The sequence below is a fragment of the Thamnophis sirtalis genome, unplaced genomic scaffold (genome assembly GCF_051295495.1).
Source record: "Thamnophis sirtalis isolate CommonGarterSnake01/CBP01778 unplaced genomic scaffold, rThaSir2_p1.2 scaffold_15, whole genome shotgun sequence".
NCBI lineage: Eukaryota > Metazoa > Chordata > Lepidosauria > Squamata > Natricidae > Thamnophis > Thamnophis sirtalis.
The window spans coordinates 38,382,176-38,406,237 of NW_028261395.1; the positions used below are offsets into that span (position 1 = coordinate 38,382,176).

General features: G+C 44.4%; 1 protein-coding gene across 1 annotated transcript; it reads left to right on the forward strand.

Annotated features, from left to right (window-relative positions):
• Positions 1-527: 527 nt before the first annotated feature.
• On the forward strand, positions 528-22,974 carry RCC2 (regulator of chromosome condensation 2). The gene is given in 13 exon segments (XM_087701954.1): positions 528-753; positions 756-868; positions 3,077-3,170; positions 8,299-8,442; positions 8,565-8,696; positions 10,988-11,076; positions 11,976-12,090; positions 13,528-13,694; positions 14,882-15,062; positions 17,302-17,407; positions 17,984-18,056; positions 19,661-19,738; positions 20,755-22,974. Coding segments are annotated over 13 exon segments (1,608 nt in total). The 5' UTR covers positions 528-542; the 3' UTR covers positions 20,860-22,974.
• The last annotated feature ends 1,088 nt before the right edge of the window (positions 22,975-24,062 follow it).

Sequence of the window (24,062 nt, forward strand, 5' to 3'; positions counted from 1 at the left end):
TAAAAGTATTTCCATGTTAGGATTCATGCAGGTCTTTTTCAAGCTGAAACCACTTGAAGATGTGAGGACTTCAACTCCCAGAGTTCCTCAGCCAACATGGCTGACTAGGGAATCTTGGGAGTTGAAGTCCGTACCTGTTAAAAGTGGCCAAGCTTGGAAAAAAACATGTTAATTAAGTTAATACTATCTCTCTTCTGTTCTGCCCCTTGGGAGCAAATCCCGCTGAATCTAATGGGTTTTTGTGATTTTAGGCATGCACATCCAGGCATTTCCCACAAAATGCAAGATTGTGCCCTTAAGCAAACTCCTGTGTGGAATAATAAAATAACCTCTCTCACACACACCCTTACACATCCTTGTAAAAAGCTGTGTAGAGGCTAAACTCACAGCCTTGCAGCAGGTAGGAGGTTGTGAGAAGACACAATTATTGTCTCTTTTTTTTTTAGAAACTTTGGGTGAATTTCCTCGCTTTTCTGGGTTCCTTCCTTATTAATCTTATTTCTCTCTCTCTCTCTGTTTGTAGAAGATAGGCGGTTACGAAGATGCCCCGGCGGAAGGCGGATGCAGCCAGTTCGGGGAACGGCACAGGGGCAGCGCGCAAACGGGCAAGCACCGGCCGGGGCCCCGCGCTGAACGCCAAGAAAAAGAAACGGAGTGGTGGGGGCAGCAGCAGCAGTAGCAGCAACAATGGTGGCGGGGGCAGCAGTGGAGAGGAGCAGGACGGACTGGTGTTGCCCATACTCTCGGCCCCCGGAGAAGCAAGAAGGCGCCCCGGCCCGGAGGGCGAGAACCGCAGAACCCCCCCGGCTTGCAGTCATCCCAGGCCGCCGTGGTAGTCAACGAGCCCGAACACACCAAGGAGCGCATTGTAAGGAAAGATCAGTCTTGCCTATCTGGGAAATGGGTCTAAGGCTGTGATGGTGAATCTAGGGCACGCGGAGCCCTCTGCGGGGACACAAGCCGTTGCCCCAGCTCAGCTCTACCACGCATGCACGCACCCTCCCGCCCATTAGCTGATTTTCGGGGCGCATGTGGGAGACACTTGCATGCGCGGGAGGTAACCTTTTCCTCCTCATTGTTCTTCACCACCCACAGAAAGAAAAAAAAGTTCTCCAGAGCAGAGTACAGACTGAAATGCAGGACTAGATTGCTAGCATTTTGTTGGCCAGTTTTTAGCTATTATTATATTATTTGGAAACATTAGCTTTTTTTATTTAATGCAAAAATGCTGCAGGCATTTAATTTTTATCCATACTGCTTTTTTTTTTTAGGATTTTATTTCTTTTAAAACACAAATATTTCATCATTCGTCAATCATTAAAACATCGAAGTACAATTTTTTTTGTGTGTGTGTGTGCCCCTCCACCCCCCTACCCCCTCTCCCCCTCTCCTCCCTCTCCTCCCCCCCCCCCCCCCGACTTCCCAGAACCCGTACACGGTATGGATTTTTAACAAACACAGTCTAAAATCTATTGGGGAAAAAAAAGAAATTAAGAAATTAATGACATTCTGCATTGACCTTAGCTTCTTCTTGCTGAATTAACTTTAAACAATTTAAATCATTTCTGATCTTAAGCATAGGCTAACTGGAATTTCTTGGTCCCGTATTTATTTTGTATATAGTCAATCCATTTTTTCCAGTCTCGTTTATATCTCTCATTTGAGTGATCTTTAAGATATGCCGATATTTTAGCCATCTCGGCTAAGTTTGTGACTTTCAGTGTCCATTCTTGGATTGTAGGCAAGTCTTCCTTCTTCCAGTATTGCGCCACCAACAGTCTTGCTGCCGTTATTAGGTGCAAAATCAAGTTAGTCTCTACCACTGTAAAGTCAGTACATATACCTAGTAAAAAAATTTATCCATACTGCAAATGCATTCGTTCTTAAGATTTGGGAACCTCTTGCCTCTTCTGGATCCCATCGCCTCTGTTTTTTTCCCTGGTTGGAAAGTTGTGTGAACACAGAAATTTTGCACCTGTATCTTACCCCCCCCCTTCCTTTCGATATCTGTGTTTCACTAACAAGTTTTCCACAAATTAAAAACTCATAAAATAGCTGTCCGTGTTTCCTCTTTTATTTCTACTTGGAAACCACTTCTGGACTTTGCGCTTGAGGTGGGGGAAAAAATGAAACTGATTTTTGGTTTTACTAATGAGTTAGAATTGTTGTTATAGAAGTGGCTGGATTCATTATTATGAAAAAGTGAAAAGTGGAGGATAGATGTTAATGCCTTATTTTACTGCACCAAAGGATTTGAACGTCAATGCCTTTTTTCTTTTTCCCTTGCTTTCCCCCACTGTCCCCTTTTTCCTTTCCTAATTTCCCTAATATTTGCTTTTGTACCCTGTTTTCCCCGAAAATAAGTCCTCCCTGGATAAAAAGCCCAGTCAGGCTTTTGAGCACATGCGCTAAAATAAGCCCTCCCCGAAAATATTTAAACGCACGCTCAGCTGGTCCCCGCCATTTCCTGTGGCGGAGGGGGGAACATGCCCCACGCATCCCATATGCACCTGCCATCCATGTGGAATGGCCTCATGGAGGTGGCTCCCGCAAACCCTCGCTACCGTGCCCCTTCTCTTAGTGGCGGCTGCAAAGAGCCACAGGCCCAGTGACGCTAAGGCTGGGCAAGAGTGTGCCATAAACAGAGACAGAATTTCCAGCCCTCTCTTGATCAGCTGATCTGCAGGCCGTGGGCTGCACCTTAAAAATAATAAGACCTCCCAGAAAATAAGGCCCAGCAGTTATTTTGGGGGTCAAAAGAAAACAAGACCCTGTCTTATTTTCAGGGAAACACAGTATTCTTTTTGTATGTCGCATTGTAAATTAATAAAACTAGAAAAAAAAATGTTGGGGAAAACCGCTATCCGTGTTTCCTTCAATAAATGCAGGATTCTCTTTATTTTTGCCGTAGGCTAAAAATAATCTTTTCTGCCACGGATGCTTAAAACCCTCCATTTTCTGTAAAGGATTTCGACCCAATGATTTAGCCGTCCGCTTTAATTCTTGATTCTCATGGTTCTCGGGACTTGACACCACAGCTCACTTCTAAAATCAAAGCTTTTCTTTCCCTTTTCAGAAGTTGGAGGGCTCGAAGTGTAAAGGACAGCTTTTGATATTTGGAGCCACCAACTGGGACTTGATTGGCCGGAAAGAAGTCCCAAAACAGCAAGGTAAGTAAAGCATATTTAACAGAACAACAGAGTTGGAAGGGACCTTGTAGGTCATCTAGTCCAATCCCCCTACACCATTTCTGACAAAGCAGTGGAACAACTTGCCTCCAGAAGTTGTGAATGCTCCAACACTGGAAGTTTTAAAGAAGATGTTGGATAACCATTTGTCCGAAGTGGTGTAGGGTTTCCTGCCTAGGCAGGGGGTTGGACTAGAAGACCTCCAAGGTTCCCTTCCAACTATGTTATTCTGTTCTGTTCTGTTCTATTCTAAGTGGCAGTCCAATCTCTTGAAAGTTTCCAGTGTTGAAGCTCCCGCAACTTCCGTTCCATGGGTTGATTGCTCTCACTGTCAGAAAACTTATTTTATCATTTTGGATTAAGTGAGCTGAGGGTGCAATCTTCCCGCGTGGAAACACAATTGAGGAAGGCCGTTGCTCCAGCCAGCTGTGGCTGCAGCCGATTGCTCTTATTTCTAAGAGAACATCTGTGACTGGATTCAGACAAGGGCAGCTGTTGTTTTTTTTTAAGGCTGGGTTTCTTTAATGGGTTCCATTAGACTTTTATTCCAGAAGAAATATAAAGCACCTCTTTTTGGTAAAAGCTACGGCTGAGCGTGATGATGCTTTTTTCCCCTGGAGCACTGCCTTCTTAAATAAACACAGGGCAAGAATGCACAGGGACCCACCCAGAGTAAAAATGAAATAAAATTTTAAAAAATCATGTTCGCCAGCTGAAATGGTGGAGAAACCAAAAAATAGCAGTTCCTAATTCAGAATAAACGGTTAAGTTTTCTGCACCAGTTGAGCCAGAATTGTGGGGTTTATAATATAGCAGTAAGCACTTAGACTTATATCCGGCTTCACAGGGCTTCACAGCCCTCTCTAAGCGGTTTACAGAGTCAGCCTCTTGCCCCCAACAATTTGGGTCCTCATTTGACCCACCTCGGAAGGATGGGAGGCTGAGTCAACCTTGAGTCGGTCAGGATCGAACTGCTGGCAGTGAGCAGAGTAAGCCTGCAATACTGTTTTCTAACCATTAGGAAGGCAGGAAAGAAAATAGCGATAAGAACTTAGACATATATATCATTCACAGTGCTTTTACATCCCTCTCTTAAGTGGTTTTTACAGAACCAGCCTCTTGCCTCCAACAATCTGGGTCCTCATTTTAGCCACCTCGGAAGGCTGAGTCAACCTTGAGCCTGGTGAGATTTGAACTGCCAAATTGTAGGCAGCCGGCAGGCAGCAGAAGTAGCCTGCAGTAGTGCACTCTAACCACTGCACCACCCTGGCTCTTTCTTGGCTAATGGCTAGATCTGAGGGAGGTGGAAGGTTTAGAAATAGGAAATTTAAAGAAATTCAAAATTCTGCATTGATCCAAGCATGCATTTTTTCTGCCCTGGAGGTTAGGGTTAGGGTAAGAGTCGTACGTTTTAATATTTTGGGGAGAGGACATATTAAAGTTACTAGTCCCTTAGTTGGGCCAGTCCAAGCACAACTTGTCATCTTAATAATGCAGATGGTCCTCGACTTACGACCCCAGCTGAGCCCAATCTGTGTGTTTATGAGTTTTGCCCCATTTTACGACATTTCTCGCCACAGTTGTTAAGTGAATCCCTTCAGGTCTTTACTTAGTAGCATGGTTGTAAAGTGAATCAGCTTCCCCATTGACTTTGCTGGTCAGAAGGCCGCAAAAGTGGATCGCATGATCCCGAGACACTGCAACCGTCATAAATATGACTCAGTTGCCAAGCGTCTGAATTTTGATCCCCTGGCCATGGGCTGCAGGGATTGTAAGTGTGAAAAACAGTCATAAGTCATTTTTCTCAGTGCTGTTGTAACTTGGGACAGTCACTAAATGAACCCAAGGACTACCTGTTCGTTTAGCAACCTTTGGAAGTTACAGTGACACACTGAAAAAAAAGTGATTTACACCAGTCCTTGCACTTAAGACCGTCACAGCATCCCCATGGTCACGTGAAAAATTTTTTGGCCTCTGATAGTGTTAACAATGGTTTTCCCAGTTGCAATGGATGGCTGTGAAGGTTGGACCATAAGGAAGGCCGAGCGCCAAAGATCCTCATATGTTTTAGCCTCCAGTCCCCTAATCATCTTGGTTGCTCTTCTCTGCACTCTTTCTAGAGTCTCCACATCTTTTTTAAATCGTGAATGCAGTATTCCAAGTGTGGCCTTACCAGGGTATTAGAAAGCGGTATTAACACTTCACGTGATCTTGATTCTGTCCCTCTGTTTATGCAGCCTAGAACTGGGTTGGCTTTTTTGGCAGCTGCTGCACACTGCTGGCTCATATTTAAATGGTTGTCCACTAGGACTCCAAGATCCCTCTCATAGTTACTACTATTGAGCAAGGTATCACCTATACCAGTGTTTTTCAACCACTGTGCCGTGGCACACTAGTGTGCCGTGACATAGTGTAAGGTGTGCCGTGGGAAAAACACTTTATATATAGTCAATATAGGCACAGAGTTAATTTTTTTAAACATTTTCTAATGGTGGTGTGCCTCGTGATTTTTTTCATGAAAAAAGTGTGCCTTTGCACAAAAAAGGTTGAAAAACACTGACCTATACCGTATCTGTGCATAAGAAAGGCTGAGCGCCAAAGAATGGAGGCCTTTGAACTCTGGCGCTGGAGAAGACTCCTTCCTGCGAGTCCCTTGGACTGCAAGGCGATCCAACCAGTCAGTCCTATAGGAGATCAACTCTGGCTGCTCTTTAGAAGGCCAGATCCTGAAGAGGAAACTCCAATACTTTGGCCATCTCATGAGAAGGAAGGACTCAATGGAGAAGAGCCTCATGCTGGGAAAGATGGAGGGCAGAAGAAGAAAGGGACAGCAGAGAAGGAGGTGGCTGGATGTAGTCATTGAAGCAGATGGCGTGAGCTTGAATGGACTCCAGAGGATGGTAGAGGACAGGAAGGCCTGGAGGAACGTTGTCCATGGGATCGCAATGGGTCGGACAAAACTTCACAACTAGTAACAACTTATTAATGGTTGCAGCTTTTTGGATTCAAATGATCAAGTCACATTTGTGAGCTTCCCAGCTGGTTTCCGAAAAGCAAAGCCAATAGGGGGAGCCAGATTTCCTTAAAGACCACATGACTCGCTTAACAATCAGGACAAAAAAAAGTTCATAAAATTAGGCATGACTCTTGTAACAACTGACTTGCTTAGGATTGGACATTCTGCTCCCAATTGTCACAAGTCGAGGAGTAACTGTAACTCATTAAATTTGTCCATCAAAAGTCAGTCTTTCTGAGAAGTAGCCAGAGTGGAACAAACACACTGTAATTTTCAACAAAATGACCTATTTTATTTCTGTGCATGTTCTAATTTCAATAGAATGGAGTTAGAATAAGAGTTGGAATCAGAATTGGAATAAGAACAGAATAAGAATAGATTGTCTCCTGCAAACTCCACTCCCCTTTTATGTCCTCTGGGAGGGGCCATTCATCTTCCACCTGTGGCCTTACTCCCAAGTCGATCTCTGTTCCTTAGCTGTTCCCGTCGTCTGGCAACTCTGGGCATGCTCACACTGGGAACAGGCTCCAGCTGTTCGTCTCCCTCACTGATCTCCGACTCTGAAGGCAGCTGATAACTGGCAGATGGCTGTGGCCCCCTCTCTGCCTCCGACACAGAGCCCTCATCCGAACCTTCCCCAGACTCCAGGACTGGCCCATGTTCCTCCCCAATCTCCTCACTGTCCGAATTTATTGCCAGCTCCATTGGCGGAGCCACAACACCCACAACCTTTCTTATCTCGTCGCGGTCTCCAAGCCAGACTGAGCCCCTTTTGTTGTGCTGTCTGGCTTTAAAGACATCTGCACTCAGCCTGTAATCTCCAGCAAGAGAGCCCAGGAGAGGGGGCAGAGTCTGGCTGGCGCAAGGCGAGGAGGCACAATAGACGGGCATGTAAAATGCATGAGGCAACTTCAAGGCCTCCAGCATCTGGTTCTTTCTTGCTGAGAACCCAGGAAAGTTCATTTCTGGAACTTCCTGGGGAAAAAAACACAAACTCCGTAATGGAAGTTTTAGTCTAAAGCGAAATACCCAAATATAATTTTTTTTCTGCTTTTTTCAAATTTTGCATGTTCACTTTTTACTCGTTTGTTGCTAATTTCCCCCTGCTAATTTTTCCAAGCCACAGAAGAGAATCTAATTGGCTGACATTTTGAGTCTTCTTAAAAGTAAATTTAAATATAAAGAAGAACGTAAATTCTGAATTATGAACAGTTTTAGCAACAAAGGAGAACTCCCAGCAGCCCAGTCTCTTTCAAAAAATGCAGGCCACAAGGGGGAGTTCTTGCACCTGCTTCCTTATGTTGTTATGTTGTTTTATTTTACTTTTTAAAAAAAAAATCCCTTTATTCTCCTTTTTTTATATGTGTTTGGCGGCAATTCTCTGGGACCATACAGCCCATTCAGCCATGCAAGAAACAAATTGTGGTTAAAACGTCCCAGCTTAAAGAGTTGCATAAAGGCATCCCAGGTTATTTAAAAGGCTGAACAAAGGGATTTTTTTTTTTAAAAAAAAATGTTCCTATTTCATTGTATTCAGATATTGGGGAGGGAGTGTCCTGATCGAGGCCTCCCAAGAGCAGGAAGCCAACTCCAGGTCCCGACAAAAATCCCTTTTATTAATTGACTGTCAATTCTGCTCATTCACATCCAGCAAAGTCTTTCAAGGGTGGATTTACAGTCACAGACCTTCTCTGGCTTGGAGAGCTGCCAGACCGATATCTGCAAAACTTGGCAAGGAATCTCAGAGCCTCACGAATCAATTAAGTGAACTAATTGTCTCTTGTAAGCTCCACTCTCCTTTCGCTCTTCTGGCCCCATCTCTGCCTCCGACACAAAGCCCTCATCGGAGCCTTCCCCAGACTCCAGGACCGGCCCATGTTCCTCCCCAACCTCCTCACTCTCCGAATCTGCAGGCGGGCGACAACAGGGAGCTGGTACGATTTATCTTGCTTTTCTGATTGTCTCAGTTCAGGCTACCTGTGTGGTTGTATATTTTAATCATTTATATACATTTTTGGTTGTATACGCTGCCAGGAGTCCCATTAGAATTGGGTTGCTAGACCAAATTTGAACTAACAATAATAATCTTTGCAGCTGCTTATCGCAACCTTGGCCAGAACCTGTGGGGGCCGCACAGGTACGGATGTCTCTCGGGACTCCAAGTCCGGACGGTAATTTCGGGCCCGTGTGCCGCTCACAACCTCTTCATCACAGTGGAAGGGAAGCTGTGGAGCTGGGGTGAGTTTTCGTTGTTTCGTTTTTGTGTCTCTTAGCTGGAGTTGAGCTTATCAAGATCTCAATGGGAAAATGCACCGAGCAGACTCAAAACTGTGTGTTTCCCTGTGTCTCTCTCTCCCCAGGGCGCAACGACAAAGGACAGCTGGGCCATGGAGATACCAAGCGGGTCGACGCCCCCAAACCTATCGAGGTGCTCAGCAGTGACACAGTTGTGTCGGCCGCTTGTGGGCGCAACCACACACTGGCCCTCACAGGTATTTTGGTGCCTTGGGTGGTGTCTCTGTGACTTTCCCTTTTCTTATAAAGTTCTGCCAAGATATTTTAGAATAGTGTTTTTCAACTTTGGTCGTTTTAAGAGGTGTCGACTTCAACTCCCCAGCAAGCTATGAATTCTGGGAGTTGAAGTCCAGACATGTTTGGGTTTTTTTTTGCTGGAAATCAGAATTTACTTCCAGTTGGCCAGCAAAAAAATTTGCCCTTTGGCAGGAATGGGTTTGCTTAACTGTTGCCACAGAAGTCGTAAAATCGGGCATAAAATGTTTTATAGGTGGCATTTGCTGCCTGCAAGATTGGCCAAAGTGTATAAGAATTCCTCTGCCAAATGCTGGAAATGTAACCAGATTTCAGGAACCTACTACCACATGTGGTGGAGGTGTAGGAAAGCAAGGAATTACTGGGAGAAAGTTCATAATTGGTTGGAAATGATAACGGAGCAACCTTTTGAGTTCAAACCAGAAACATGCCTCTTAGGTATACTATCGGAAAGTTATGATATATTTAGTGCTACATATATTGACGGCAGCAAGAATTATATATGCTAAATATTGGAAAAAATGTGAATACCCCTTCAGACAAGGATATAATTAGGAAAATTTGGGATTGTGTCTACATGGATAGATTAACCTTAAAATTTAAAGATAAAGAAGACTCGAAATAGTATCGGACATGGAATAAATTTTATGACTGGATAGAGACAAGAGGCAGAACTGAGAGGGAAAATAAGTTTGTGAATGTCAATAATTGTTAGTATGGAAAATAAAGTTGTATAAAACTGACTATAGCAAGGGAAAAATTGTAAATAGTCTAATGTAAGTAGAAATTTAGTTAAAGCTCTTTTTCTTTATTCTTTTTGGTAACATTACTATAATTACTGTTATTATATTATTGTTATAGTGACTAGCTTGGGTGTTAAGATTTACTATTAACTTTTCTTCGGCTTTGCTTTATTTGTAATTATTATCCTGACATGGCACTGTCTTTTCAATTAAATTTTTTTTAAAAAAGTCATAAAATTGGGCAGGATTATGTGGTGACTTGCTTACTGACTTTCAACCACTGCCCCTGCCAACTCCCAGCCACCTCAAGCCACGTCACAGAAAGGGACCAGGAAGGAACATCCCGGAAGCTGGCCTCTCCAAACTGCTCCTGTAATAGATCCATGGTATAGCTTCCTGGGGCTGTCAAATAATGCTACTCTCCCTCCTCATCAGCTCTCTCTACTACCACTAATTGGCACCATGAATTCCTAGGATAGATGGCTTGCAGGCGGGGGGCCCAGCCACAGCTGAACTGCGCCACCCCTCTGCGGAGGAACTGGGCTCCCGACCGGCCTTCGCTGGGCTGCATGGTGGCTTCTACATCACATGAGAGATAATAAAAAAGATATTAGATTGTGCAGAGATGAATAGGTTGACAATGAAAATAAAGGATAAAGAGGAATCGGGGAACTTCAAGACATAGGGAAGATTTTATGATTGGCTAGAGAAATGAAACTAGAAAAGAAAGTAGGGAGAAGATAAAAGTACCCAGACGACACACTATTAAATGGAAAAGTGGGGGGAAGAAGGGGAAAACAGAAAAGAAAATATTAAATATATAAGTATATATTCAAGAGTGAGATATAAAAGGGGAGGGGGGACATAACTAGGATAGACTAGTGAAGGTAAGGGAATAAGAAATGATACTAAATTATATTTGGGTTGGCGGAAATACCATCCCAAGGAAACATGAACTTTGAGTTTTGAAATGCACACCAACAACAATAGAAAAAGAAAGGGAGAGAGGAGGAGAGAATGAAAGGAAGATGGTGGAAAGAAGAAAGAGGTAAGGAGAGGAGGATGGAAGGGAGAGAGAGAAGGAAAGAGGGTAGGAAGAAGAAGAATAGGAGTAAGAAAGGGAAGGGAAGAAGGAAGGGGAAGGAGAGGAGGAAGGAAGAAAGTAGAGGAGGGAGGGAGAAAAGAAAGACAAAACAAGGTGGTGTTACAAAAAGAGGAAGGGATGGTTTTGGTTGCACCGTAGGCTGACCACTGTCTCCCCCACCCCACCCCCCACCCCCAAAAAATCTGGCACAACCTCCTCCTTCAGCACCACCTCTTCTTTGGCTCCCGCCTCCGTCAAAGGCTGCAGGCCTTCTTCCATCCCCAGTAATGAAATTGTGGTTTTAAGTTGAGAATGACCTATCTTAAGATGCATTTGAGCTTTGTGTTAGGACTGGTTTTGACCAAGTGAGATAAGAAGGGTCTTTTTAAAAATCTTTTCCTTCTAGAGAACGGATCCGTTTTTGCTTTCGGAGAGAACAAGATGGGGCAGCTTGGATTGGGGAACCAGACTGACGCCATTCCTAGTCCTACGCAGGTACAAGAAGCAGTTTTTCAAAATGCAACATTGCCTCCTGTTCCTAATTCAACGTTTTCTCCCGTTTTTCCCATTTTCCCACTGCCTGAACCTACTAACCTCCCTCAACTGGAAACATTAATAATGTTCCAGCTCCTCTTCCAAAAACTTTTAAGATCCAATTTGCCAAAGAGATGTGTATTTAAAAGCAAAATTTAGACAGGCTTGTACTAATAGCAGTCTGAAGTATCCTTGAATTCGTGGCGCTTGTGTTCTGACCGATGCTTCCCAAGGGCATGAAGCCAACTCCTGGTCCCGACAAAAAAAACCCTTGTTTTAATTTCCTGTGAATTCTGCTCATTCACATCCAGCAAAGTCTTTCAAGGGAGGATTTACAGTCATAGACCTTATCTGGCTTGGAGAGCTGCCAGGCTGATATCTGCAAAACTTGGCAGGGAGTCTTGGAGAGTCACGGAAAAATGAAGCGAACTAATTGTCTCCTACAAACTCCACTCCCCTTTTGCTCCTCTTTTATGTCCTCTGGGAGGGGCCATTCACTGCCCACCTGTGGCCTTACTTGCAAGTCAACCCCTGTTATTTAGCTGTTCCCTTCGTCTGGCAACTCTGTGCATGCGCACACTGGGAACAGGCTCCAGCTGTTCTACTGATGTCTGACTCTGAAGGCAGCTGATAATTGTCGGACGGCCTTGACCCCATCTCTGCCTCCGATACAGAGCCCTCATCAGAGCCTTCCCCAAACTCCAGGAGTGGCCCATGTTGCTCCCCAGTCTCCTCACTGTCCGAATCTGCTGCCAGCTCCACTTGGCCACTGGCGGGCCACAACAGCTTGGAGAAAAAGAGAAGAAATGTGTTTTTCAGTGTTTCCTTAAACCTTTGTGTGTGTGTGTGTTTTCTTTTAGATCATGTACAACGGCCAGCCGATTACCAAGGTGGCTTGCGGGGCAGAGTTTAGCATGATTATGGATTGCAAAGGGAATCTTTACTCGTTCGGTTGTCCTGAGTACGGACAGCTAGGTAGGATTCTCTACGGTCTTGGATGGCTTTGGGGATACAATACGGAATTCTAATCTGTCGGACAATGAGACCGAGTCAGATAGAGATTAGAAGAAGATAGAACTATGATAAAACATGAAAGCACAGTTGACATAGATTTTAGGAGAGACTGGAAATAGAAAAGGTCTGAGAGGAGTAATAAGGGTGTACCTTATGAACGGTTTACTACTGCGTGTGAGGTCAGAGTATGCAGTGTAAGGTATGAACTGCAACAGTACCAGGAAATGTTGGTAATACACAATGTATGTACAATTAGTGAAAGATGTACTGTATTTTTCGGAGTATAACGCACCAAGGTTTTGAAGAGGCAAAATTTTTTTAAAAAGTTTTTGCACTCTGCAAACCTCCCCAAAATGGCCTGTTTTTGGGGGAAATGGCCCCGTTTTTGTTCTAAAAAGGGCATGAATAGCTTTTAGGAGGCTTGTAGAGTGCTCCTGTGGGGGGACCAAAAATGAGCCAAAAAATGGCCCGTTTTTTGTCAAAAAAAGGGCATAGATAGCCTTTAGGACGCTTGTAGAGTGCTCCTGGGGGCTGGATGGGGCAAAATTGAGAAACTTATTTCTGCCCTCCCCAGCCCCCAGGAGTACCCTACAAGCCTCCTAAAAGCTATGCAGGGCCATTTTGGTGAAAGGGGTGGGGTTTCAGGAGGCAAAAAATGCTGTATTCAGTGTATAAGACGCACCCAGATTTTCAGCCTCTTTTGAGTGAAAAAAGGTGCGTTTTATACTCCGAAAAACACAGTAAATGTTAATGTAATTACATGCAAACATTAAATATTGTAATGTGAGAGAAGCTGTAAAGGAGAAACTGATCAGATTACACCATTGTTCCAGCAATTGTAATATAGCTGATATGTTAACAAAACCTGCGTCTGTAGAAAAGTATAAAGATTAGGTCAAAGCATTTGCATTTTCAGCTGCATAGCTTTAAATGTGAGGAGTGTCAGGTAATGAGGAGGATTTAATAGCTGCCAGCTGATGTAAGGTTGTAAGCTGTAAGCTGATGCAAAGAGGATGATTCAGCAAAATATGATATCGCCTCTTTAAGACTGATACAAGTCTTAAAGAGGCGATACACAACACAAGTCTTAAAGAGGGAATACACCACACAAGTCATTTCTCTTTTAAAAGGTGTCTATATATAGGTGGCCATTAGAGGGCGTTTCTCGTCGTGTATCTCATTTCTCTCCTTGTGTTCGTAGCTGAGTGGTAAGAAATTTATCTACCATGTATTTGTCTCTATATATGTATATATCAACCACTTAATTGCCTAAAAGCATTGTGTGCTGTGTTTTGCTCCTGGGGTTTTATCTCATAATAATAGTCACACTGCCAAACCTCTGACAGAAAGTTTGAAGGACGCCCCTTAGATTCAAACTTTCTGCCCCCCCCCCAACAGGGCACAACTCTGATGGGAAATTCATCGCCCGAGCCCAGAGGATAGAATACGACTGCGAGCTGGTTCCCCGTCGCGTAGCCATCTTCCTTGAGAAGACCAAAGATGGGCAGATCCTACCGGTCCCGAACATCGTCGTGAGGGATGTGGCGTGCGGTGCAAATCACACGGTAAGAGATTTAGTTTGGTCTGTGGTTTTGTGTTCAGCGACAAACTTTGGCTGCAGAAAAACAGGGGAGCCACAGAAGAGATTGAAAGTGGGTCGGCGTGCTGACTTTCTAAACGATTTCTTGCTGTTAAGTGTCACAGCAGGTTGGAGTGGATGAGGAAGAAGACTTTAAAAGGTTTCTCTGATGTTTTCAATGCCAAAGGAGGAAAAACACCTCGTTTAAATGTTGCCGGTTCATAGGATCTGACTGGAATTGCATTCTTGCCTTAAAACGGACCCTTCAAAATGAAGAATAGAAGCTAGAAGGAACTGTTTTGAGGCAAAAACTTTTTTTTTTACCAAAAAAACTATCCATCAGTCTGGAACCTAGTTGAAGAACATTTCATCTCCTCCTCCTCTTCTTCTTCCTCCTCCTCCTTTTTCTTCTTCTTTTTCTTCTTCTTGTGGTTCTCCTCCTCATCTTCTTCTTCCTCCTTTTTCTTCTTTTTCTTCTTTTTCTTCTTCTTCTTGTGGTTCTCCTCTTCTCCTTCTTCCCTCCTTTTTCTTCTTGTGGTTCTTCCCCTTCCTCCTTCTTTTTCTTCCTCTTCTTGGGGTTCTCCTCCTCCTCTTCTTCTCCTTCCTCCTCCTCCTTCCTCCTTTTTCTTGTGGCTCTCCTCTTCCTCTTCTCCTCCTCCTCCTTCCTCCTTTTTCTTCTACTTCTCCTTTCTTCCTCTTTTTTCTTCTTCCCCTTCTTCCTTCTTTTTCTTCTACTTTTACTTTCTACTTTCTCCTTTTTCTTCCTCCTTTTTCTTCTTGTGGTTCTCCTCTTTCTTTTCCTCCTTTCTCCTTTTTCTTCTACTTCTCCTTTCTTCCTTTTTTCTTCTTCCCCTTCTTCTTCCTTTTTCTTCTTCTACTTTCTTCTTTCTCCTTTTTCTTCCTCCTTTTTTTCTTCATCCTCCTTTTTCTCCTCCTCCTTTCTACTGCCTTCTTTTTCTTCTCCACCTTATTCTCCTAATTGTCCTTCTGATTCTTCTCCTCCTCCTAATTCTTCTCCTCCTTCTGATTCTTCTCCTTCTCTTTTTCTTTCTCTCCTCCTCCACCATCACAACCTCCACCTCCTCTTTCTTCTCCTTTCCTTCTCCTCCTCTATCACCTCGCCTCCTTCTCTTCCATCTAGATTTTAATTCACAACCTCCTGCCATTCTCCAGCTCATCCTGGACTCGCAGAAACGTGTCTTCTCCTGGGGATTTGGCGGTTACGGCCGATTAGGACACGCGGAGCAGCGGGACGAGATGGTGCCACGGTTAGTGAAGCTTTTCGACTTCCCCGGCCGTGGGGCTGCACAGATCTACGCGGGCTACACCTGCTCTTTTGCAGTCAGTGAAACAGGTAGGCTTGGTCTTGCAATCGGTCAACGAAGGAACACTTCGAATTTAAAAAAAAAACATTATTTTTGCAAGCTCCTGCTGTCAGTATATATATATCACAAGGAAGTGTACTTCTCTCTCTCTCTCTCTCTCTCTCTCTCTCTCTCTCTCTCTCTCTCTCTCTCCCTCCCTCCCTCCCTCTCCCTCTCCCTCTCCCTCTCCCTCTCTCTTGTGAGAACTGCTGCCTGTTTTAATATTATGGTTTCCAGTTAATCCAGTTCTCTCTCCGGCTAATGGAGAAAATTAGAATGTCAACTTCTCCTGTGCGTTGCTTGGAGAGTCCAAGCATGGGTTAAATTTGTCTGGTTGCCCAAGGACTAAGTTCAAATTTCTTTAACCACGCCTCCTGTTCCTCCTTAAGGCCAGTTTTTTAACTCAGTCTGGCCCGTTAAGGACACAGTTGAGTGAGTTCCAGCTGTTTTTGATAATTCGGCTTGGACTCTCCCAATTGTGCACAGGTGTTGTTTTTTAGTTTATTGTTTTTATTCCTTGGGTATTTTTAAATTATTTTTTAAATTTTAAAAAATTATAATTTTTTTCCTGCTGAAGGGGTGGAGCAAGGAGCGAGCTAGTGGAGGTGTTTGCCTTCCGTGCCACTCAGGTCGGAGGCAATACTGGTCACTTGGTTGGGCTATTGGTTGGTTAGAAGGGACCTAGCGATCGCAGGAGGAGTGAGGACACCGCGGCGCTTCCTTTTAAGCACCAACATTTTTTTTTATAGTTCAATGGAAACCACGGCGAGCGCGATTGATGGCCACCACTTTCTGACCACCCCCACAATGCGCGGTGGCCATTTTAAGCCTCCATTTTTGCACCCTTTTTTTATATAAAAGTTTTTTATTTTTTAAACACATAAAAACAAACATATAACATAAAAATATAATCAATTACATATGTGTTTAGCATGTGGTTGGGTCACAAACATTTGTGCATCACCGCTTTCAATTGTGTATATAATCAGCAATTATCAACCCAATATACATGAGTACATTGTTATTGTAAATCATATATTCAGTTTACTCATAATTTCTTAATTTTAGACATGTATTCTAAGAATTAAATTCATATGTATGCCAACTATCTGTCACATCATTATAAATCTATTTAATAATAACATATCTTTATAGTATCACCTGTTCTGACCCCCCTTGTCCCATACCAACGCACACTCCGAGCCAAAGATAAGTTACGGCATTTAATTAACAGACAGCAATAGCAGTTAGACTTATATACCGCTTCATAGGGCTTTCAGCCCTCTCTAAGCGGTTTACAGAGTCAGCATATTGCCCCCAACAACAATCCGGGTCCTCATTTTACCCACCTCGGAAGGATGGAAGGCTGAGTCAGCCTTGAGCCGGTGAGATTAGAACCGCTGAACTGCAGATAGCAGAGTCAGCTGAAGGGGCCTGCAGTACTGCACCCTAACCACTGCGCCACCTCGGCCTCAGACAGATCCTTGGCAGCAAACCGGCACAGACAAGCTTGGGCAGCAATCCAGCATAGATAAGCCGTGGCAGCATTCCAGCCTGCCAAGCTCACAATAATGTTCATCAAACATTAGTTCCTGCATTGAATTCTGCAAGAGGGGCGTGTGCACAAGCAGTCCTTTTATAGTCTGGAGAGGAGCCTAATGACCACCAGCTGAGTGCAATTACCCCCTGTACTTGTGCAACTGTTCCTGACGCCTAGTAGCTCTTCGATGGCGTTCATCCAGGAACAACTCACTACTGGCCTCCGGCTCACTCTCCCTTGTCTCCTCCCCACTGGTCCAAGGCTCAGGCGCTTCCTGGTGCCCAACCAGCCTCTCTGCGCCCTGCTCAGAGTCGGAACCCTGTCCAGGGTCCTCCAGAGCCGACTCATAGGGCCCCTCGCTGTCGGAGTCTGGTGACAGCTCCAACGGCTCCTGCTGGGTCACAACATTTCTTGTAGCATATATAAAAAAGATTCACCAACGTTTTATATTTGTGTACCATTACTTTCAACTGTGTGTAAAATCATAAAATATCTATCAAATGTATATAAATACATCTTTATCGTTGTGTCTCATGTGTTCATGCTTTTGCACACTCTTCTCTGGCTTCAAGCCGTGCTTCAAATTTGCATGACGTTTGTTTGTTAATAGGCTCACAGAGAGCAGGCATCCTTGTGAACAATGCACAAAAGCAAAACAATTTTTTTCCCCTCCTTGGTACCTGCTGCAGGAGGCCTGTTTTTCTGGGGCGCGACGAACACTTCCCGAGAGTCGACGATGTACCCCAAAACTGTGCAGGATCTGTGTGGCTGGAAAATCCGCAGTTTGTCCTGTGGGTAAGGAAGCGGTTTGATTCTTCTCTTCTGCTTTCCTTTCTTTTCCTCTTTTAGTCCTGGAAGAAGCGTTTGTGTTCTGCAGGAGAATTCCTGTGATCCAGCTGTTAGCTATGCTGGCTGGGGTTTTCTGGGTGCTTTTATTTGGAACCTCTGTAGGACGTCTTCTGTAGGACACAGTGGCTAAGACGCTGAGCTTCTTGATCAGAAAGGTTGGCGGTTCGAATCCCTAGCGCCACGTAACAGAGTGAGCTCCCGCGACTTGTCCCAGCTTCTGCCAACCTAGCAGTTCGAAAGCAGGTAAAAAAATGCAAGTAGAAAAATAGGAACCACCATTGGTGGGAAGGGAACAGCGTTCCGTGCGCCTTCGGGAGTTGAGTCATGCCGGCCACATGACCACGTAGACGTCTTCAGACAGTGCTGGCTCTTCGGCTTTGAAACGGAGATGAGCACCGCCCCTTAAAGTCGGGAATGACTTAACATGCATGTGTGAGGGGAACCCTTTACCTTTTTAGGCTGCCTTCTCTCCACTTTCTACATCTGCAGTTCTTTTACAGTAACTTTCTGCCTCATTTTCAGGAAGAGCAGCATCATAGTGGCAGCAGATGAGAGCACCATCAGCTGGGGGCCTTCTCCTACCTTTGGAGAGCTGGTAAGGGGGTGGTTGTAGCTGATTTTATTTTCATAAATTTATTTGCCGACCATCTCACAGCAACCCCTCTGAGACCACAGCTTAGATCAGTGGTTCTCAACCTATGGGTCGGGACCCCTTTGGGGGCTGAACGACCCTTTCACAGGGGTCACCTAAGTCCATCGGAAAACACGTATTTTCGATGGTCTTAGGAACCGAGACACCAATTTTATGGTTGGGGGTCACCACAACATGAGGAACTGTATTAAAGGGTCATGGCATGGGGAAGGTTGAGAACCACCGGCTTAGATGGTTGCTTGGCAATTTTGTTGGAGATGGGCCTGACTTAGAACCCAGCAAAGGGGTTTTTCCTTTTATTTTCTCTATGAAGTTACCTGTTTCCCCACTTAGAAAGTGTGGAGACCAGATTGGAAAATGTGGAGACCATATGGGAAATTCCAAGGAGCATAGATTCTTTAACGCAGGGGGTCTATTCGGGTCTTTTCCCGTGTAGGATTGAGATTGTCTTGGCAACGTTTCGGCAAGGCCTCACTCGCCATCTTCAGGCTGGGTTTGGGGCTTAAAGCGTGGTTGGAGCTGCCGTCTTTCTATAAATCTTGGTGGGGGTGTGTGGAGTGCTGGCTTTGTTTCAGTAAGTGGAATGATTGGTTGTGTGGTTGTATCATGATTGGTGCTGGCTGTGTGTCCGTTGTTGTTTCGTGTTGTAACAGCCTGGGTGGTGGGTGGGGCTCGTTTGTTGACTAGGGCTGGTTTCCAGAAGTTTGGTAGGCGGGAGGTATTGTCACGTTTATTCATGTTGTGGGGGTGTTTCTCTATTTCGATAGCTTCCATAATTATTCTCTTGTTGAAGTGTTCAGTTTTGGAGATTAACCTGGTTCCTTCAAAATTAAATTCATGTCCTGTAGCTTTAAGGTGCTGTAAAAGGGAAGAAGTTTTTTTTTCTTACTGAGGTCTTGTGTTTTGCAATGCGTGCATTTATTCTCCTGTTCGTTTGTCCTATGTATATGTAAATTATATTGTTGTAAATATATTGTAAATATACTATGTAAATATATTGTTATGTCAAAGCACCTAGTATGCCCAAATATGGGAAGGAGCATACTGCTTTCCTTTTTCGTTTCAGCTCCACCCTAGTAGCCTTCCAGGCAGAAAATTATTTTTGTATTGCATTTTTGCTGATAAATAAATGAAGGCAGACTAGTATAGATCTATTTCAAGCTATTTAGTTCTCATCAGCTAGTCATACCCTTAGCTGGGATTCTAGGATGGAGCTAAGAGGCAAAAAGGAAGCAGTATGCTCCCTCCCATATTTGGGTATACCAGGTGCTTTGACATAACACTTAATCATTTCCTTGGCTCAGCTGATAAGGGAGGAGAGCTTGTGGCTTAGAGGTTAATGTAACTGCCTAATATGTAAAAACAGCCCAGGTACGAATCCCAGTAAAGATATGGCTAGCTGATGACAGCTAAATAGCTTGAAATAGATCTATACTAGTCTCCCTTCATTTATTTATCAGTAAAAATGCAACACACACACACGCACACACGAGAGATGAAGCCTGCTAGATCCCTTCTGATAGAACTCCTTCCTTTGTTTTGTTCAGGGTTACGGAGATCACAAGCCGAAGTCATCAACTGCTGCTCAGGAGGTGAAAACGCTGGATGGGATTTACACAGAACAGGTAAAATGGCAAGCTTATACATAGATAGGGTGATTGTGGGTGGGTGGGTGGATGGATGGAAGGGAGGGAAAAGACAGAAAGGAAGGAAGGAGGGGAGGAAGGAAAAAAGGGAAAGGAATGAATGGGGGGGAGGGAGGGATAGGTGAATATTTATTAGATACAGACAGGGAGGATATATGTATATATGTATGTATGATAGAGAAAGATGGATAGGAGTATGGGAGGGGGAAAAGAAGAGGTTTTAGCGGGAAGAGGAGGAAACAGGGAGTTTGAGAGGAGGAAGGAGGGTTTTCTGGGGAGGAAAGAGCTGGAAGGGAAGGATAGGAAGGGATGCCTGGGGAAAAGGAGGCCTGAGAGGGTAGGGAAAGAGGCTTAAGGGGAAAAGGGAGAAAGAGACCTGGCGAAAGGGAGAGGGAGTGAAGGCAATAGGGAGGATAGGAGAGGCTTCTGTGGGCCAAGCCGAAGGGAGAGAAGGGGGATAGGATAGGGAAGCTATATGAGAGAGGGGGAGACGGGGAAGGGAGGGAGGGAAAATAGGTAGATAGACATGGAGAGACCGAAGGATAGGTAGAGATAGATGATATATAGATGATAGCGAGAAAGAGAGAGAAATAGGGTAGGTAAACAGAGAGAGATAAAACCTTATATGTTAACATTGCATAGAGAAGATCAAACAATTCTTAGAACCTAAGGCTAAACCTGTGTGTTGGTTTATTTAATAAGCATTCCTCAATCTTCTCCTCACAAGTTGAGCGCATTCAAACTAAAGGGCAGGGATATTGACTTGCACTCAGCCACGCCTGTACGACGGACACTTTCATAGGGCGTACAAAATACTCGGCCTCTGCATTCGGGGGAGCTGCCTCCTAACGCAGGCAGCCACCTTCGTCGAATGCGCAAACGGGGACGAAGGCGCGAAGCCGTCGTGCGGATCATTTTGTGCAGCATCGCTCACCCCCCCGCGAAGGGAAGTGTGGTTTTGGCGATCCACGCAAGCAGTCCCATCTCTTTCACAGGTCGCCATGGGCTACGCGCACTCCTTGGCGATTGCCCGCGACGAGAGCGAAGCCGAAAAGGAGAAAATCAAGAGATTGCCAGAATACAACCCACGCACCCTCTGACCCGGGCAGGGGGACTCTTCCCTCAACCAGGCGAGCTGCCGAATGCACCGCGGTCGGCGGTTGGCGAAGAGAGACCGCGGGGCCCCTCCATGTGTTTTGTTAGACTTCTGAGATATTGGTTTTTATACGCCATTTGAAGTTTTAACTACCTGTTGCTAGGACTCTTCCGTGCCCTGCTCCTTCCACCCCATCTTTTTCTCCCAAGGTGGCTTGTTTGTATTTTGTATTTCTTTTGTATTTTTTTTGTGGTGGTGGTGGTGGAGGATAAATTGAAGTCCATTCATCCCTTTTTCGGTCACTATAGTCCGATGGAAACTTCAGGAGCATTTTTGCCCCATTTGTTCGTCCCCTCTTTAAGCCTGTTTGGGACCAGTAAGCCAGCATTGAAAGTTTTTTTTTTTTTCTACTGCAAAGAGTGGCCTATGCTTTGTGTTTTGTCCCCGAAGAAGGTGCTATTATTGTTTTTTAATTCCTGTGCCTTTTTTTTTTCTAATTTCCCTTGGTATGATTGGGCACCAGGCCTCTTGAGTTCAAGAGTTCCCATTGATTTTACGTTGAGCGATTTGTGGCACTGTGTTTCCGGGCTGCCACAGATGCTGATTGGCATTGAGTTCTTTTGTGATGCCCAGCGTTGCTTTCTTACAACTTGGTGTGGTTGGGCATCTGGGGGAAGGGGAGACTTGTACATTTTCCTTGAAAGTGGCAATTGTTCTGAGATTAGGTGGCTGACCACACACACCACAGGAGGAGTTTAGAACAATGAAGTGAACTTTTTGCCTTGAAACATATCTGGAGTGAACTAACACTCACTCTCTCTGTCTCTCTCTCCCTGTCCCTTTCTCTCTCTCCCTCCCCCTTTCTCTCTTTCTCTCTCTTCTTCTCTCTTTCCTTCCCTCTCTCCGTCACCTAAATTCTGGTACTTAAGCTCGGAAAAAACCTCCTCCTCTTGTTTCTCTTTTTCTCTTTATTGGTTGGGATCCACTTTGCTGGAAAGTGAAAATTTCAAGCCCCTCTTTTGAAAGAGCTATTTCTTTAGATCATTGAATGGCAGCTGAGAGGTGGGTTCAGACTGACGGCCTCCTAAAACTTAGAATATTTTGAGCCTGGGAAATGCTGCAGACCCTTTCTCTTGAACCCCTAAAGAGGTAAACCACCTTTTGATCCCTGATTGAGAAAACTGCAAAAAGTTTCCCAGAAAAAGCAGGAGATGCGTTTCCAAGCCTGATGGGAATTTAATGCACAGCTGTCTTTATTTTCCACCATTTCGTTTTTTTGTGGGAAGGGAATTTTGTGCCTTGAAAGCTACACACATTGCTCTCTTTTTCCCCGGTTGGTTTATTGAGAGGGACAGGATGCTTTCCCGTTTTCACCATCATTGGCATCTCTCGATGGGTTTTAGCCACCTTTCAACCTGCTAACTTTGAGTTAGAATAATGAGCAATCAATCAGGAAAAAAAATTAACGGAAACCCACCACTGATGGATGGCACTTGGGGAAAGTTGGAAGGCGGCACCTACTGACTTGATGCTAAATTTTCAAGTGAGCAAAATCAGGATTGCCAATTTACGTTATCAAACGCTTTCTGAGCATCCAAGATTAATGCTAATTGTGGATGTCGACTCTTTGCACAGGTCTGTTTCAAAATATTTTCTCCTCCTTTTCCTGTTTTGGTACGTTCCTAGCTTCTGATACCCCCTTTACTGTTTCATTCATTTTTCCTGATGTTCCTCTTCTTCATTGGTGAGGGACTTCATTGTGGGGGACCGACAGACACTTTCACCATCATTGTAAGGTAGCGGGGGATAATTTATTTGCCATGGGAGAGAAAGAAGGGAAAGAGGTACTTCCATTTTCACCAAAGAAACAACTGTTTTTGTGCTAATTAAAAAGTTTTTTGATTTCGACCTGGTTGGCCTAAAGGTTTTGAGTTTAAAACTGCTGACTTTTTTTTTCTTCACCAAGGTGAAGGGCTCAGCGGTATGAGAACCAATTAAAGTTAAATGAGATGGGGGAAAAAGTTTTTAGCCTAGTCTTGTCACTCTCTTTTGTTTTTCCCTCCACTTTTTTTTTATATATATATTTCTCAAATGTTTAAATAAATGATGGGTTTGTTTAGACTTTGCAGTCTTCTCCTTCTTTCTGTACTGACCTTACAACAGAGATGATCCTGCATTTTATATCAGGACCTGTTGCCTAGCCAGATATCTTTAGAACAAATCTGCATTCTTTGCCATGCAAATTATTGTTAATTATTGTTAACCGTATTTTTCGCGGTATAAGACACACTCCCCTCCCCCTAAAAGAGGGTGCAAATTTGGGTGCGTCTTATACACCAATTGTAGCCCCGCCCACCCGCAGGCCCCCATCAGCTGACCTCTCCAAGTCCTCTCAAACGGAGCTTTTGGAGGCTGCAAAATCAGGGTTCCAAATAGCATCTAAAAGTAAATCAGAGTCCAAGGCAAAATATTGCTCAAAGAGAGCCATGTTGGCACATCTGGGACAACCTGATTCTGAAAGCTTCCTGGTTTTCCCCACCCAGTTGAAAGTTCAAGATCTTTCCTTCACACCCACAAGTCCATCACACGGTCCAATCTCCCACTGCCATGCTGGTAGTTCCACCCATCCAGTTCCGGTCAGGTGCAGAGGTACAAAGACAAAGGATGACCTTGGCTTTCTAGAAGGAATTTTGTTATGGCTACATCGCATCTAACTCCATGCCACCCCCCTCCCATTTTCCCACAGTAGAAAATGCATAGCAGAATGATAGAAAGCGTGGTAGGCCAAAGATCCAAAAGAAAAGATGGCTGCAGGCCTAACACTCAGCCTCTCAAACGGAGCTTTTGGAGGCTACAAATTCAGCTTCTCAAACGGAGCTTTCAGAGAGTGAAAAAGGAAGGTGCAAAGGCCAAAATGCAACCCAGAACAGCTGCTGCCTTGTTGGACCGGTTCCGCACTTCATCTGCTGTACTCACTGGAGCGCCCTTTGATGATCAGCTGCATTTTTAAAGCTGCGTATCTGCCCCGAGGCGCACCCGAACATAGTGAAGAGGGTACTCGGATGAATACTGATGGATGCTGGTAGACAGAGGCGGAAATTTTTTTTCTTATTTTTCTCCCCAAAAACTAAGGTGCATCTTATACTCCAGAGCATCTAATACTCCAAAAAGTATGGTAATTCTTTAGCTGGTTGAAAGCAGGACATG